This window comes from Chiloscyllium plagiosum, chromosome 29 (assembly GCF_004010195.1).
Source record: "Chiloscyllium plagiosum isolate BGI_BamShark_2017 chromosome 29, ASM401019v2, whole genome shotgun sequence".
Lineage (NCBI taxonomy): Eukaryota > Metazoa > Chordata > Chondrichthyes > Orectolobiformes > Hemiscylliidae > Chiloscyllium > Chiloscyllium plagiosum.
In genome coordinates, this window is record NC_057738.1 from 23,426,683 (window position 1) to 23,444,074 (window position 17,392).

At 40.1% G+C, this 17,392-nt stretch overlaps 1 protein-coding gene across 4 annotated transcripts in view; it reads right to left on the minus strand.

Annotated features, from left to right (window-relative positions):
* The window catches only part of nod1 (nucleotide-binding oligomerization domain containing 1), a 58,759-nt gene that overhangs the window by 14,438 nt on the left and 26,929 nt on the right, over nucleotides 1–17,392 (minus strand). For all 4 annotated transcript variants that reach the window (XM_043719289.1, XM_043719288.1, XM_043719286.1 and 1 more), the window contains exons 4-6: nucleotides 15,288–17,088; nucleotides 7,402–7,485; nucleotides 1,144–1,227 (exon numbers count right to left, since the gene is read on the minus strand). In XM_043719289.1, the coding sequence (XP_043575224.1) occupies nucleotides 1,144–1,227; nucleotides 7,402–7,485; nucleotides 15,288–17,088 (1,969 nt within the window). The remainder of the gene's footprint in view (nucleotides 1–1,143; nucleotides 1,228–7,401; nucleotides 7,486–15,287; nucleotides 17,089–17,392) is intronic.

The following is a 17,392-nucleotide window of genomic DNA, read 5'->3' on the forward strand; positions in this document are numbered from 1 at the left end:
GGGGGTCCAATTGGCTGTGTGGATCAGACTAACTCTAACAGCACAGGGTTTGATCTTTATTCCAGTTGCTATGAATTCAGAACTTGCCTCTTTGTCCAAGTTTTGGTGGAGATCACAGCACTGTGGGTAGGACTTGCCTTCAGGCAGAGAATTCAATGAGAAGGATAAAAAAAATTAAGAGTGTTAATGCCAACTAACAATCTCCTCTTTCAGCAAGACCCCTGTGGGTGCCCTTGCTGGGGCTAGAAACAGAGATCAAATTACTCATTGGACAAACATAGTCCGCTATTGGAGAATTTCATGGTCTTGCTAAACTGATTCAGTACCCTGTCACACAAAAACTGTTGGATTCAAATAGATTTGAACAATTTTTTTCCCCTCTTTATCTTGCAAACAGTGTCATCTGAATAAATTCAAGGACTTCCTACCTAGATAATTAAAGGATCAAATCTACAGATTCTTATTCTGCAGCCTCATTACATCTTTTTTTCAGTATTTAACCTGAAGTAAGTGGTAAGAAATTTGTAACTTTGAGTCCCACTCCAAAGACCCTATTATCCAGCCTGATAATTCAGTGCATTACAGAGTGTGTGCTGGGCTGTCATAGATGCTGTGTTTAAGGTAACCGATTGACCCCAACTTCCTGCTTCTCATCAAAAGTTAATTCCTTTGTACTAAGCACAAAGAGAGTCCCCTGGTGGTCTGACAGGTACCTATCTCCTAAGTAACATGAACAAAATAAATAATTGATATGATATCATTGTTACTATATCTCCACATCTTGCTATAGAGACTAAAGTAAAGTTGCCGTAGTCCCAGAGAAAGATGACTGGTTTAACCCGAGGGTCACCGTGCCTCAGGCGAGGGGTGAGATTGAGAAGGTTGGACCTTCATGGATCCCTACACTTCAAAATGTACCTCTTTAGCAGTGAGGCATTTTAAGAGATCCTAAGTATATAAATACAATTTTCTTTTTAAATAGGCTTTGGTGATAACTAGGAACTGCAATAGCATTTATCAATCACCTTTCTAACATTACAAGCATTCTTTGTCACTGAGATAAAATGTTTGTAGTCTCCACGTTGCCACTAGATTTTATATATTATAAGAAGTTGTGTAAAGTGTAAGCAAGTTATTTCTTACTTTAATGTTCGAAGATGTGGGCATTCTTCAACAATTTGGGCAATAAACCGGGCACCAACATCAGTGATCTGATTTCTGTACAGGCTGGAAAAACAACAGTTTGTTTTAAAGAGATAACTGAATAGTGGTGCAACACTGAAATATTAGCAATTAATTGAGACAGAGTCATAGAGTTGTACATTTTGGAAACAGACCCTTCCATCCAACTCGTCTAGATATCTGAAATTAATCTAGTCCCATTTCCCAGCATTTGGCCCATATCCCTCTTAATCCTTCCTATTCATATATCCATCCAGATGCCGTTTCAATGTTGTAATTGTACCAACCTCTACCACTTCCTCTGGCAGCTCATTTCATGCACACACCACCCTCTACACAAAAAAGTTACCCCTTAGATCCCTTTTAAATCTTTCCTCTCTCACCTTAATCCTATGCCCTCTAGGTTTGGACTACCATGTCCTGGGGAAAAAAAAACTTTGACTATTCACCCTATCCATGCCCATGATTTTATAAATCTCTGTAAGGTCACTCCTCAGCCTCCGACACTCCAGGGAAAACAACCCCAACCTATTCAGCCTCTCCCCATGTTTGAAAATGTTTCTGCTCCGGGATCATTATTCATTCTGTCACAAAGTTTGTGAACTAAGCAACATAATGGAATAAGATCAGAAAATGTTTAAAATTGGCCCTTTTTACAGTTCATTTTGCTTCATTTCATAGACTCACTGAATAATTGCAGCACAGAAAAAGGCTATCTGACTTTGTGCTAGCTCTCCATATGAGCAACTCATTTCGTCCCATCCAAAACCTGCCACTTCAATGTAGAGCTGCAATTATTTCTCTTCAGTTGTTGTCCAAGGCCCTTTGAAAGCCACAATTGGATTTGCCTGCATCAAATTCTCAGATAATGCATTTCAGATCCTAATCACTTGCTGTGTTAAAAAAACTTTTTCTCACTTTGCTGATGGTACTTCAGCTAACCTGCTTAAATCAGTATTCTTTGATCCTTAGGCCTTCTTCAATGGGGGGTCATGATTTGGAGGTGCCAGTGTTGGAATGGGGTGTACAAAGTTAAAAATCATACAACTTCAGGTTATAGTCCAACAGGTTTATTTGGAAGCACTAGCTTTTGGAGCACTGTTCCTTCCACCTGATAAAGATTTTTGAAGAAGTAACAAAGAGGATTGATGAGGGCAGAGCGGTAGACGTGATCTATATGGATTTCAGTAAGGCATTTGACAAGGTTCCCCATGGGAGACTGGTTATTAGCAAGGTTAGATCTCATGGAATACAAGGAGAACTAGCCATTTGGATATAGAACTGGCTCAAAGGTAGAGGACAGAGGGTGGTGGTGGACGGTTGCTTTTCAGATTGGAGGCCTGTGGCCAGTGGAGTGCTACAAGGATCGGTGCTGGGTCCACTACTTTTCATCATTTATATAAATGATTTGGATGTGAGCTTAAGAGGTATAGTTAGTAAGTTTGCAGATGACACCAAAATTGGAGGTGTAGTGGACGGCAAAGAAAGTTACCTTGGATTACAACAGGATGAGCCTACGGGCTGAGGACTGGCAGATGGAGCTTAATTTAGATAAATGCGAGGTGCTGCATTTTGGGAAAGCAAACCTTAGCAGGACTTATACACTTAATGGTAAGGTCCTAGGGAGTGTTGCCAAACAAAGAGCCCTTGGAGTGCAGGTTCATAGCTCCTTGAAAGTGGAGTCGCAGGTAGATAGGATAGTGAAGAAGGCATTTGGTATGCTTTCCTTTTTGGTCAGAGTACTGAGTACATGAGTTGGGAGGTCATGTTGTGGCTGTACAGGACATTGGTATGGCCACTTTTGGAATATTACGTGCAATTCTGGTCTCCTTCCTATCAGAAGGATGTTGTGAAACTTGAAAGGGTTCAGAAAATATTTACAAGAATGTTGCCAGGGTTGGAGGATTTGAGCTATTGGGAGAGGTTGAATAGGCTAGGGCTGTTTTCCCTGGAGCATCGGAGGCTGAGAGGTAACCTTTTGGAGGTTTATAAAATCAAGATGGGCATGGATTGGGTAAATAGGTAAGATCTTTTCCCTAGGGTCAGGGAGTCCAGAACTAGGAGGCATAGGTTTAGGGTGAGAGGGGAAAGATATAAAAGAGACCTAAGGGGCAACTTTTTAACGCAGAGGGTGGTGCGTGTGTTGAATGGGCTACTAGAGGAAGCAGTGGAGGCTGGTACAATTGCAACATTTAAAAGGCATCTGGATGGGCATACGAATAGGAAGAGTTTGGAGGGATATATGCTGGATGTTGGCAGGTGGAACTAGCTTGGGTTGGGATATCTGGTCAGCATGGACAAGTTGGACCGAAGAGTCTGTTTCCATGCTGTACATCTCTATGACTTTAAACCTGTTGGAATATAACCTGGTGTTGTGTGATTTTTAACTTCAATGGGGTAATTTATTCCTATTGACTCTGTCCCGAACCTCGACCAATCCTCCTTGACCTGAAACCTCTCATCACTGGGACTATCCGTGCTAATTTCCCTTCAACTTTTCTAAAGCCCTCATACCCTTTCTAAAGTGTCCAGAATTAAGTTGAATCATCTAACTGAATGTGAACAAGACTCTTCAGCTCCGATGAGAGTCTTCTGGACTCAAAACATTAGCTTGCTGTCTCTCCACAGATGCTGCCTGACCAGCTGTGATTTCCAGCATTTTTTGTTTTCAGTCGAAGCTGAAGAAGAGTTTTATGAAGATACATCACAAATCCCTTGCATTTGCACACTATGCCTCTACTTATAAAACTTGGAATCTTGTTTGTCTATTACCCCCTCATTCAACTTGCTCTGTCACCTTCAAAAATCATAAATACTTATGAAATAGAAGCAGGAGTAGGTCCATATTCCCTAGAGCCTGCTCTGCCATTCAATAAGGTTATGACGGCTCTAATTACATCACATTGCCACCTACTTCAGATAACGTTTCAGCCCTTGCTTATTAAGAATCAATCTATTTCTACCTTAAACACATTCAAAGACTATGCTTCCACAGTTTTTTTCAGGAAGAGACTTCCAACCACTCACAACCGTCTCTAAAAACATTCGCTTTGGCTGCTAGAAATGGACAGCCCTTATGTGTAAACTATGACCCCTATTTCTAGATTGGCCCTTGAGTGGAAATTTCCTTTCCACGGCCACCTGTCAAGGCTCCTCAGGATCTTATGTGCTTCAATTAAGTCATCTCTTATTGTTCTAGACCACAGATGATACAAGCCAGGCCTATCCAATCTTTTCTCTGAAGGTAACCTGACAGTCCAAATACTACTGTAATAAACCTTCCCTGAACTGCATCCAATGCATTTACTTCCTTCTTTAATAAGGAGAGCAATACTACACACTGTAGCCCATATATGGTCTTGCTAATGCCCCGTATAATTGAAACACACATTTCGTAGTTTTATTTTCTATTCACTCCACAATAAAGGACTACATTCTAATAGATTTTCTGATGACTTGCTGTACCTGCAGAATAACCTTTTATGACTCATTCATGAAGGTATCCAAATCCTTCAGCATCTGAAATCTCTCACTATTTAACTTCTTTTATTCTTGCTACCAAAGTGAATAAATGTATGTTTTCCCATAATATATGGTGGGGCAGCATGGTGGCTCAGTGGTTAGCACTGCTACCTCACAGTACCAGAGACCCGGGTTCGATTTCACAGTTTGTGTGCAGTTTGCACATTTTCCACGTTTGTGTGGTTTTCCTCCCGTTTCCTCCTCCAGTTCAAAGATGTGCAGGTCAGGTGGATTGGCCATGCTAAATTGCCCATTGTGTCCAGGGACATGCAGGCTAGCTGGATTGCCATAGGAAACGCAGGGTGATATGGTAGGGGGAAGTGGTCTGGAAAATTTGCTCTTCGGAAGGTCAGTGTGGACTCAATGGGCCAAAACGGCCTGCTTCCATACTAGGGATTCTACGATTATTTTCCTCCAACTTTGCACATTGACTTAAACCATTGGCATGCCTTTATAGCCTCCTTATGTCCTGCTCAAAACTTTACTTTCAAAACTAGCCTTGTATCATTTGAACCCCTCATGCAAGTAGTTTACATAACTGTGAACAGGTGAGGTTCCAGGACTGATTCCTTTGACACACCACTTGTTACAGCTTGCAAACCAGCAAAACCAGTTACACCTACTCACCACCTCCTGGTGCCAGCCAAATCTATTATCCATACTAATATCTTACGCCCTCCACTATTAGCTTAAGTTTTCCCAATAACCTTTCATAGGGCACCTTAGCAAAAACCTTCTGGAAATCCAAGTACAGTCAATCTACCAGTTCCCATTTATTCACTGTGTATGCTACTTCATCAAGAAACCCTAATAAATCGGTCGAGTCTATCTAGATCTTCTGTTATAATATCGTTGATAATTGCATATCCCCTTTGATAGATTTGAAGCGAGCTGGCCTTTTCATAAACACATTGGGGTAGATTTGCAATGCTTGTCAGCCAGGCACTGAACTTTGTCTGGGAGGAAAATCGGACAGGAAGGAATGAGTGCTCTTGGAATGGTCACTGCGTTTTATTAGGGATGCACGATTCTCACTGCCTGCTAACCATCCTCCTTGCCCATATTTTCTCTCTACACTCAGCCTACATGAATCTCAATGCCAAACTGATAATTAAACGTGTGTCGCAAAAGCCCATTACATTTAATTTTGCTGATAGAGAACAGGCTCATTCTCTGTAAAACAAAAAGAACTGAAATTGTTTTCTTTGGTACTTTTTTCATGTAATGCAGTGATACAGTATCATGAATTGCAATGGACCGATAGGCGTAATTGCTATTTGCAATTTAACAGGAACAATCAACAAAAATCACAGAGATATAATAAATAGGGTATTCTCAACAGTCTTTCTTAATATAAAAAGAGCTTCCGTTATAGAGACAATGTTATCTGGCTATGATATTGCTCAATTCTTTTGATATGACTTTATTTCATGGAGAAAAGAACTTGAAATGTCTTTGTAGGTTTCATTAGTATATATTTAATGAAGCACTATGATTGCAAGTAGAAATTAAGGGTAGAAAATTAATTTGCTTTGGCCAAAGTAGTGATTGTAATGAGGTCAGCCAGGTGGACCTCACAGAATAGGAATTTCCTACTTGGGGCTGTTAATCTGGTCCAATCAGGGAGACCTGACTGACAGATCAAAACATGAGGGAGCTGGATCAGTGTCAAGGACTCTCCATGTGTAACTAAAGGGTGGCTTAGTGTGGACTACTGGCCTCTGTGGTGTTATTTCACTGGCAACAGGAGAAAAACATGCTTCTGAAGAAAGTTGTTTGCAACAATCATCTTTGAGTTGGGGTAACCATTTCTGGCATCATGTTGTTACTTGGGAAACTTGACTCAGTTTTACCTTTCTGTCAAAGACTGGGCCCAGTCTTTATGTTTTACGCATTATGTTTTTCTGGACAAATGACAACAGAGCCGATGGAAAGCAATTAGTATTTCACCTCACAGCTTGTGGACCTGAAGCTATTTTGGTTATTAGGAATCTAGCTTTCTCTGAGGTATCAGGTACTTTCAAGAGTTAATGGATTTAGTTAAGGAATATTATGACCCCAAGCCTCATCTTATTCAGAGATGATAGTTTTACTTGGCAAATTGAGAACTAGGGGAATCTATATCAGGATTTTTGACTAGGTTAAGACAACTGACAAAGGCATGAGACTTTGGTTTAACCCTTAATGAAATGCTGAGAGACATTATGTCTGATTAATGTTGCAAATGTGATTACTAGTTGAAGTTCAAATGGACGTCAAAAACCACTACAACTGGTTGTATTATTGGAAAATGTAACAGGTGGATCATATGAGTTGCAGGGTATTCCAGTAGAAGTGGACACCCTTGCCAGTCTGACTGAGCTAGGTGAACACTACTTGAGTGAAGGCAATTGCATAGCCTCATTCAGGACATAACCTGAACACCAGAAGCAGATAAAGCTGTAACAAGAGACACAAATCACGACCTTGGCATATCAATCTGGCTCTAGACAAATTGTGTCTTGGCTCAGGCATCCTATTGCACCCACCTTCTCCCCTCACCCACAGATGATCCTATCTTGAACCCCAACTGCTTCTGCCTAGTCAAAACATCAAAGCTACTTAAAAGCCCCTGACAGCCTACTGCCACAATTAGCAGAATGATTGCACATAATGATGCATATTCATTTTGCAAAATTATATTGACTCAACACTTACCCAAGGATCTTAATAATTTTGTACTTTAGGAGTTCCTCAGCAAGTACTTTAGCTCCATCATCCGTGACCTGGTTTACACTCAACCTAAGTTTAATGACAAAGGATACATTAGAATGACAAAGGATAAAAACGTTGTATAAGAAGGGGTTAATTTTCACGTTCCAGTACCTCCAACCATTCTGTCATGGAATGCTCAATCTGTGGGTTGCATTGAAAAGTGTGTTTTGAATATATTGTATTTTTTTTTCAGATTCTGGATTTCACATGGATGCCATATGAGTGTTGGTCAATGATTTTTTTTTGTGAGGAGTTTAATAATTAACAGGATCAGTCTTACCAGAATCAAACTTTTAAACTAGCATGAGTCAGATAGTGAATGCATGAAGGCCTCCTGTAGTGTTAATGGAAGTTTGTTTCTATTGTGGGGCTTTACCACAGGAGAAAAGAAAAAAAAGCAAACCATTTGCGTAGCACAAGCTAAAATGGGCTAGATTTTTAAACGAAATTATTAAAAGCTTCTGAATTCAGTAAGAAGGAGATCTAACTGAAGTCACATTTAAGAATAGTTTCTCACAGCAAAAGGACATTTTTTCAGAACAGGTAAGGGGATAAATCTGTGTAAGTGTTAGAATTTCGACAATTGCAGACCAGGGGAGTGTTTGGTTAGAAACTTTCATGTATTATTAAAAGCTGGAAGAGTCTAAGATCTCAGTGGGGTGGTGATTTGAGGAAAAGACTTTACAGCTCACAGAACAAGAACTGAGGAAATAAAATCATTTAAGAGATTGGACAAGGAAGGAAAATTGCTCATTTTTTGGGTGACTACTTATTGACAACTTCACTTGTTTTTTGTGTATGATGTTGTATTTTCCCAGATGACCAATCCTGATACTTTGTGCTTTTTGCTACCTCTACCACAATGTGGTATTGGGCTACTGTTTGGAGGGTTCGTGTGGACTCAGTGGGCCAAATGGCCTACTTCCATATGGCAGGGATTCTATGACTGTAAATTGATTGTGTTGGAGAATATATGGGACTTTATTTTGCCGTATGTTTTGAAAGCTTTCAAACAGTATTATATTTAATAGCTTGCATTTTTTTAAAAAAATTGCCCTATATAACAAATTTCACTGTCTTTTTAAAAACTAAATCTGCAGCTTACCTATTTTCAAGCTAAGGTGCCATAATATTGTTTTTCAAAAACAAAATGATCTATCAAATCAGATTTCATTTTGTAATTTCGACTTGTCTATTAGTAGCATCAGATGGGATGATAACACTTGCAGACAAGGAATTTTACTTTCATGTTTAGAAGGATCAATATGTCTGTTCCAGCTCACTAAAGTACTCATATTTATTCCTGACTAAATGTAGCTTACTTCTTGCTGTCATGCAATAAACCTACTTCTTATCGAAGACCAGTGTCTCTTCGGGATAGTCTACAATGATGTTCCTTCTACCACTAATCACTACATAGGCCCAAGGCAAAGCAAAGTCAAAGGAGGATTGGTGGCAATGAAATACCTCCTCCAACAATCATTACCCAATACCACATTCTGGTAGAGATAGCAAAGACCACAAAGTATCAGGAATGGTCATCTGGGAAAATAGTACCTTGTGTACACCACACACAAAAGACAAGTGAAGATATCAATAATTATCAACCTGCTATGGTGTGAAGATCAAATGTAGTCTTCAGATGAAGTGGTGTTAGAAATCTGGGGGAGCAATTAAATCAAGGAAGCAGATGCACATACTGATAATACTGACAGCATTATGGTCATTATATATTAGGTATTTAGTTGTGGAGACACTTTGCTTCAAGACACAATGCATCAAGCATAGGACAACGTGAATGACATTGGGATATGGTTCCATTGCAGTTTAAGGGTGTACAGGATGAGAAGGGGAATTCCAAACTTCCAGCTCAGCACTGTCCCCAGGAATTGTCCTACCTGCCTATCTTCTTTTCCACCTATCCACTCCACCCTCCTCCCTGACCTATCATCTTCATCCCCTCCCCCACTCACCTATTGTACTCCATGCTACTTTCTCCCCACCCCCACCCTCCTCTAGCTTATCTCTCCACGCTTCAGGCTCTCTGCCTTTATTCCTGATGAAGGGCTTTTGCCCGAAACGTCGATTGTACTGCTCCTCGGATGCTGCCTGAACTGCTGTGCTCTTCCAGCACCACTAATCCAGAATCTGGTTTCCAGCATCTGCAGTCATTGTTTTTACCTACCTGATTGCTTTGAAGTCAGGGAGGACCAATCAGACACACAGAAGTACCCTGAATCTATCTTCAGTCCTGAACACTGGTGAGGATGATGATTCCTCTGATAAGTTGAGGTAGAGCTACATGCATGATATCATAAGTAGTTCAACTGCACAGGAGATTGGGAATGTAACAATGATGGGGATTTGACCATCAGAGGCACAGAGTAGCAATTCAGCAGCTGCAAGTGTGAAACCAGGATGATACATTGCCTCCCTCATGAGAATGACAAGGGTATGAATGAAAGGCTACAGGGCTCTCAGAGGTGAGACTGAACAGCTAGGAGTCTCAGTCCATTTCAGTACCACAGATTAGATGGGAAGAGTGATAATGGCCTGCATGCAGATTTTAGGAAGGCAGGAAGAAACTAGCAAACTGGCCTCAGAGACTGTAATTACTGTCAGTATGCAAAATAGAAAATAGAAAGTTGAGAGGGGAAGAGAAAAAAAGAGACACAAAGAGAGAGTTTGAGAAGGGAGAGCTGATGAAGGTAATGTATCAGATCTGGAACTCTTGGATGACTAAAAGACATTTGATAGAAAGTGCTACATAATAAGCTTGCTATCAAACGTGACGTTCATGGAATAAAAGGAATGACTGTAGCATGAATACAAAGATATCTGATGAACAGGAAACAGAGTAGTGGTGGATGGCTGTTTTACAGATTGGAGGATAGTATTTTATTGGGTTCCCCAGGGACCAATGCTCAGAGCTGTGAGCAGTGAGCACATACATGACAGATAAAATTTAACACAAACATGGGTGAATTGATACGTTTTGGTAGGAAGAATAAGGAAAGGTGATAAAAACCAGGTTCAATTCTATAGGAGAATGTAGGAACATAAAGAATGGTTGTTTACGTGCATAAATTATTAAAGGAATCAGGGAGGGTTCAGAAAGTCATTAAAGTATATATGTGCATGTAGTTATAAAGTCAGAATCTGAGTACAATAACGAAGAAGCCATGATGAAAATTACAAAATACTGGTTCAACCATAACTGGAGATTTGCATCCAGTATTTCAAGCATCATACTTTAAGAAGGATATGAAGGAATTAGAGAGTGATGCAGAGAAGACTTATGAGGGATATTTGCCTCAGAGAAATGTAGGTTTACAGGAATTTTGAAAAAGGTGATTCAAATCATGAGGTGTCCAGGCAGAGTTAAGAGAAACTATTCCTATTGGCAGAAGAGTTCAGAACCAGAGGACTCAGCTATCAAGTAAGTAACAAAATAACCTATAGCAATAAGGAAAAGCTTTTTATTTAAAAACTCAGCAAGTTGTTAGGAATTGGGATGCATTGCCTGACAGTGTGGTCAAGGCAGATTCAATCTTGACTTCTGAAATGGAATTGGATAAGCATCTGAAGAGCTATCATTGTCATGGCTATGGGGAAAGGACACTGAAGTTGGAACAGCTCATTTTCTCTTTCAGAGAACAGGCATGGATACAATAACCAAAATATTTCCTTTATAAATATTCAAGGATTCCATATGAACACACATCCAAGAACTACCTGGGAACACTTTACTGCAATGGTATGTATTTGTGTGGACAAATATTAAATATAACAACAGAATAGTGGTTGAACGATATATTGGATAAGCATGTTCATAAAAATGCATTGAACTATCTAGGGATACCCCAACACACTGTATAGCTATTGATGTTTTTAAGGTAGTCTGCCTAATAATGTAAGAAGTATGGTAGCCAATTTTTATATCGCAAGCTCCCAGGACAAATAATGCAAACTGCATGTCATATTTCTGTGCCAACGTTTTCTATCCTAAGTAAATCCCTATATCCAAATTTATTATGGAATTTGCCGAGGTAGACATAATGCACTGTAATAACACTCTCCTGCCAGTGGTGGTGCAATAGCAGCTCTAATTTGCATCTCATGTTTCTTAAACTCAGGCTGCAGAAAAGCTCTGATCTCACAGCTTATTGAAATTCCCAAATTGCAGTTGTTCTTGTTAGGGCCCGAGACGGCGCTGGATAATTAATTTAGTTGTTACTCTCTTTAAGGAGGGCCATGATGAGTGCCGTCCATTCGTAATTTTGTTCGTGAAGGACCTCAGAACAGATGTTTTACACCATGTGTTAAAAAGATAGGAATGTTTCTTTCATGTTTATTGATCTTGAAGATCCACCCTTCATGGTCATGTGGCTATGATGTCACATGAGAGAGTCCAGTGAAAAATGGATACTCTAAGGCAATAGAAAAGAACTGGCAAATCACTCGACCCAAAACGTTAACCCTGATTTCTCCCCACAGATGCTGCCAGACCTGCTGAGCTTTTCCAGCAATTTCTGTTTGTTTCTGATTTATCGCATCCGCAGTTCTTTCGGCTTTTAGGAAAGAACTGGAGATCAAAGTTTGTGAGAAGATTTGTAGCTCGGGTGCTCGTTGCTGTGGTTCTGTTCGCCGAGCTGGAAGTTTTTGTTGCAAACGTTTCGTCCCCTGTCTAGGTGACATCCTCAGTGCTTGGGAGCCTCCTGTGAAGCGCTTCTGTGGTGTTTCCTCCGGCATTTATAGTGGCCTGTCCCTGCCAACCACACAAACCAACAGCCACACTCAGACAACAACTCACCAGAACGAAGGACCCGATACCCAGCATGAGCAAAACTAATGTAGTGTACAAAATCCCATGCAAGGACTGCACAAAACACTATATAGGACAAACAGGAAGACAGCTATCGATCCGCATCCACGAACATCAACTAGCCACGAAACGACACGACCTGCTATCCCTAGTAGCCACACATGCAGACGACAAGCAACATGAATTTGACTGGGACAACACTACTATCATAGGGCAAGCCAAACAAAGAACAGCCAGGGAATTCCTAGAAGCATGGCACTCATCCACAAACTCCATCAACAAACACATCGACCTGGACCCAATATACCGGCCACTACAGCGGACAGCTGAAACTGACAACCGGAAGCAGCAGGGACAGGCCACTATAAATGCTGGAGGAAACATCACAGAAGCGCTTCACAGGAGGCTCCCAAGCACTGAGGATGTCACCTAGACAGGGGACGAAACGTTTGCAACAAAAACTTCCAGCTCGGCGAACAGAACCACAGCAAAGAACTGGAGATTATGGACAATGTGTTTTATTTAAAGGAGGAGAAGGAGTAGGCCATTCAGCCCATTGAGCCTGCAATACTATTCGATATGATCATGGCTGATTCTCTATCTTAACCACATATTCCTGGTGTCTCTCCACACTCCTTTGATGCCATTAATATCAACTCAGTAAAGTACAAAACTCTAGACTGAATCAAGATTGTTTGTAAACATCCTTCCAATTCTCAGTTCTTCATCCTTATATTCTTAACAGCTTGTTAATTATTTTAATCAAATAATAGCTATAAAAATGCTTTCTGAATATGCAAAATAGCTATAATTATAAACATGTGTAGAGTGATAAACATGAAAGAAAACATGAGGACCTTATTTTGATAATTTCTCCTAATTGCGTCGCTGTTGTCCTTCACGACAATCTAAACTCAAAAGGCACCTTTAATGTTCTTCACAAGAATAGAATCAGAGTAAATGTAGCACGGAAAGAGAAAGTAGAACAAATAGTCAAAGTTCCAAAGAGACAAGCTTTGTTATCACTTTGTTAACACTGTGGATTCCATAAGCACCACACACTATGATGATGTCATCAGGATGTGCAAGAACAGCTGAGGATCTCAAAAGAGTGAGATTGAACATCTGTTCCTCCTCAAATATCTCTAACAATGTAACAAATAATTTTGAAGTTTTAGCCTTTGGATCTTGAACTAGTGACACGTCAGTCTTTCAGAAGCCATGATTTTAAATCTGTATGCATGAGAAATCAGGTGGCTGCATGCTCTCCTGGAGTGATAATGATTTTTTTTTGTCTGAGTTTTACAATTGGAGAGAGCAAACATTGAAAGTCATTGACTTGTTTTTCTTGGTTTAGAAAAATCAGCAATTGAATTTTAAGACTTCTTGGCTTTTACTTTCAGCTTGCAGAAGATGTAGGTGGCCTGCCCATACAATAAGCAACTGCTACCTTCAATGAAGTAGCTTAAATTTACCTCCCTGTTTAATGTATCGACTCCTCCTCAGGAAGAGAGGAAAAGCAAGATTGTAGAACTGTACTGAAGATAGATGGGGGGTGGGGGTGGAGTCTGCGGGGAGCATTCAATAGTGATATTCAAAATTATGTGGAATTTTACAAAGATGGATAAGTTGTTTTTGTTATAGGCAGAAGAATGAAAAGCCAAAGGACTTGCATTGAATGTGGTCTTAAAGGAAATTTAGAATTTTATTTTAAACTCAGTAAGTTGCTATGATGTGGAATGTATTGCCCAAAGATTCGTGGAACGAAATTGAACAGTAACTTTCAAAAAAGGGGATTGGATATACACTGGGAAAGGATTTGTGAGCAGAACTACTTGGGAATAGAGCAGGAGAATGGGTAAAAATGAATAGCTCTTTCAAAGACATATTACAGCAGAAACCTATCATCATTTTGTTCAAAAATGATTTTTCAGTTCTTAACAGACACTTGCTCATTCCTAAATAAAAGGGGAAATGCAGCAGATAGTCAAAAGTCTGCAGTACTGAGTTAACATTTCAAATCCAATGTGACTATTCTTCACTTAAGTACAACACTCTGGAAATATTACATTGTTACACAATGATCTTGTGGATGAAGCGTTAGACTGAAGTCTCATTTGCCAATCGAACTGGTCACCAGTCTCCTCTCTAGCAACCTGATTAACTTGGTAAATTACTTTAGTGTTGCGCCTCACCAGGTGGAATTGCATGCTACATTTAATTACAGGACAATGGTAACTATAGTTCAAAAGTAATTAGTGACCTGTAATGTACTCTGGAGCACATTGGCGGATGCAAACATTTTATGTAAATACAAGCACTTTCAGAGAATAGTGAGCTGTCCAAGGTGTTGACTATCAGATGAACACAAAAATTACCATCGCACTGCTTTAAAAAAAACTAGGCTAACTCTTTTCAGTGTCATAGCTCCTACAAATATTACTTAAAAAGATTTCTACTGCTCGTGGGCCCTTTACCTGGGCAAATTGACTGCCACATTTTCCTACATTACAATAATGGCTACATTTCAAAACTACTTCATTTGTTATGAAGCAGTTTGGGACATCCTAAAAGATAAAAAAAAATTTTTCCCCTTTCCTTTCTACTTTGGGGTGGCACAGTGGCACAGTGGTTAGCACTGCTGCTTCACAGCGCCAGAGACCTGGGTTCAATTCCCGCCTCAGGCAACTGTCTGTGTGGAGTTTGCACATTCTCCCCGTGTCTGCGTAGGTTTCCTCCGGTTGCCCCGGTTTCCTCCCACAGTCCAAAAATGTGCAGGTTAGGTGAATTGGCCATGCTAAATTGCCCGTAGTGTTGGGTAAAGAGGAAAATGTAGGGGAACGGGTCTTGGTGGGTTGCTGTTCGGAGGGTTGATGTGGACTTTTTCGGCCGAAGGGCCTGTTTACACACTGTAAGTAATCTAATCTAAATTAGACAACAAATACATTAATACAGGGAGTTAGACATTTTCATGACAAACGGAAGAGAATATCTGAAAACATACCTAACTACAGTGAGTTTATCGAAACAAGGAATTAGTTCCTTCACTCCATAGTCATTGATATTATTGTTGTCCAGTTCAAGTGCAATTGATTTTTTACGATGACGTAATATGTTTGCAATTGCACTGCAGTCAGCAGAGAATGCATTGCAGAAAGTGAGCTTGATATAATCTGCGCAAATCCCCTTTGCTGCAAGACTGGCTACAGCTTCACTCTGGGTTTCAAAAATGTAGCGCATTAACCAGACAAATCGGGGCAAGGCTTGCACTCTACAAAATTCTTCAAATGGTGCTTGAGGCAGATTTTTTAAGTGTGACTTTACGCAGTCGGCAAGGTAGGTCTTGAGTGCTGACCGCTTTTTTTGGATACTCCCTGTGGAAGATAAATGTTTGAATAAGTCCCTCTTAGCTTTACACAATAGGCCACAGAGGAAAAGTGTGGTGAACTGCAGGTGTTCATTTGTTTCAAATGGGTCCTTTCTGTGATGTGACTTATAACCCAAACATCTCAAAAAAACAATATTGGCTTGAGGTCCAGTCAAATAGTGGTCACATTTTGAAAAAAACGTAATGATTTCCTTCGCTCGAATTCTTTCGTTAACAACCAGGAAAAACGCGGTGAAAAATGACTGGAGGGTCAGATGAAGGAACTCATAGGTTGATTGGTTCCCACATCCATCGTAGTGGCCTGCACTCTTGATAAAGCCCAACTGTAAATCCTCCTCTGAGATACCAGCCGCTGTGATTTGCTCCTGACTAAAGATGAAGTTATTGCTTTCGATTCCCTCTTTTGCTAATTTTCCCAACCTCATCAGAGAATCTTTCTTCGCTTTGAATGTCTCACTTTGACTTTTGTTTCTTTTGTTCAACCTCGTTTTGGAAGAATGGTTTAAGAAAACCTCTAACATCAATAGGTAGATGTCAGTCAACGTTACATAATCCAACATTTGCTGAGAGTTACATTCTGACTGTAAGTGTTCATAACATTTAAATATAATCCAGCAAAACAATGGCACTGAACATAAACTACAAAGGTGAGGGTTTGCTTCCAACTGGGTCAAAACCAAAGTTTGATGGGGTTGGTTTTTGAAGAACTTCTTTAAATATTGCAATAAATGGTCCTTTGTAAAGCCCTTCAGTGTCACTCTTTTTCTCACCATTCTCAATGGTAGATTTGTACCAGTTCTGGCAGTCAATAATTTTTTGGAACCTTTTAACAACTTTCCTCGGAGAAGGTTCATCAACAGGGTGATAGGATGTGTGGGATCAAAGGGTGAAGAGACATCAGGGATATCACTAAGGTCACAGTCAACACTAATTTCATCAAACCCGTCCAGTGTGAAGAGGACAGAGTCTGGGTGTTGTCGGATGTAACTAAATATCTCATCAGTGTCCTTGTCAGGGTAACAGTTGTATTTGAACAGTAAATCTCTGAGAGAAATCTTATCTTCCTCTCTAAAGCTATTGAATATTCGGCATCTAAATTTGAAGAAGAATTTAACATTAGCACAGAGCTCTCCTTTGGACCACAGGTTCTGAAGTCTCTGGAGCAGTATGGTCTTGCCAACCCCAGCATCACCAGTTACAAACACTGTGTCTGCATCCTCATTGATGATTCCAGTGTCACTGAACAAATCCTCCAAGTTGGAAATAGTTCCTTTTGTTTCATTGACTCCATTGATTAGTTCCATAAGTGTCTCGGTGTAAGCATCATCCAGCAAGATGTCTTCTTTCTGGACGTACGAAGTGACAAACTTTGTGTCCTGCCGTAGGCCATGTTTAATCTTTTGAATGTACTGGCAGACTAGAAAGAGAAATGCAAAGTTATTGCAACCTGTTTTTACTCTCCAATTATAATCATAACAATAGGCCTAATCACTGTATACCATTTGGGTTAACTGTTGAGATCAGTAACAGTACCGAGAGATAAATACTACTAAAAGAAGGTTGAACAGACTGGAATTCTTGACTGTAGAACAGAGAATATTGAAGGATGGTATGTATTGGATTGATGGGGCAGATGCAGAGAAAATCTTGTCACTTACAGGAAGGCCAAAACAAAGGACCATAAATAAAAAATTGCTGCTAAAAGGTCTTCATCCAAAAAC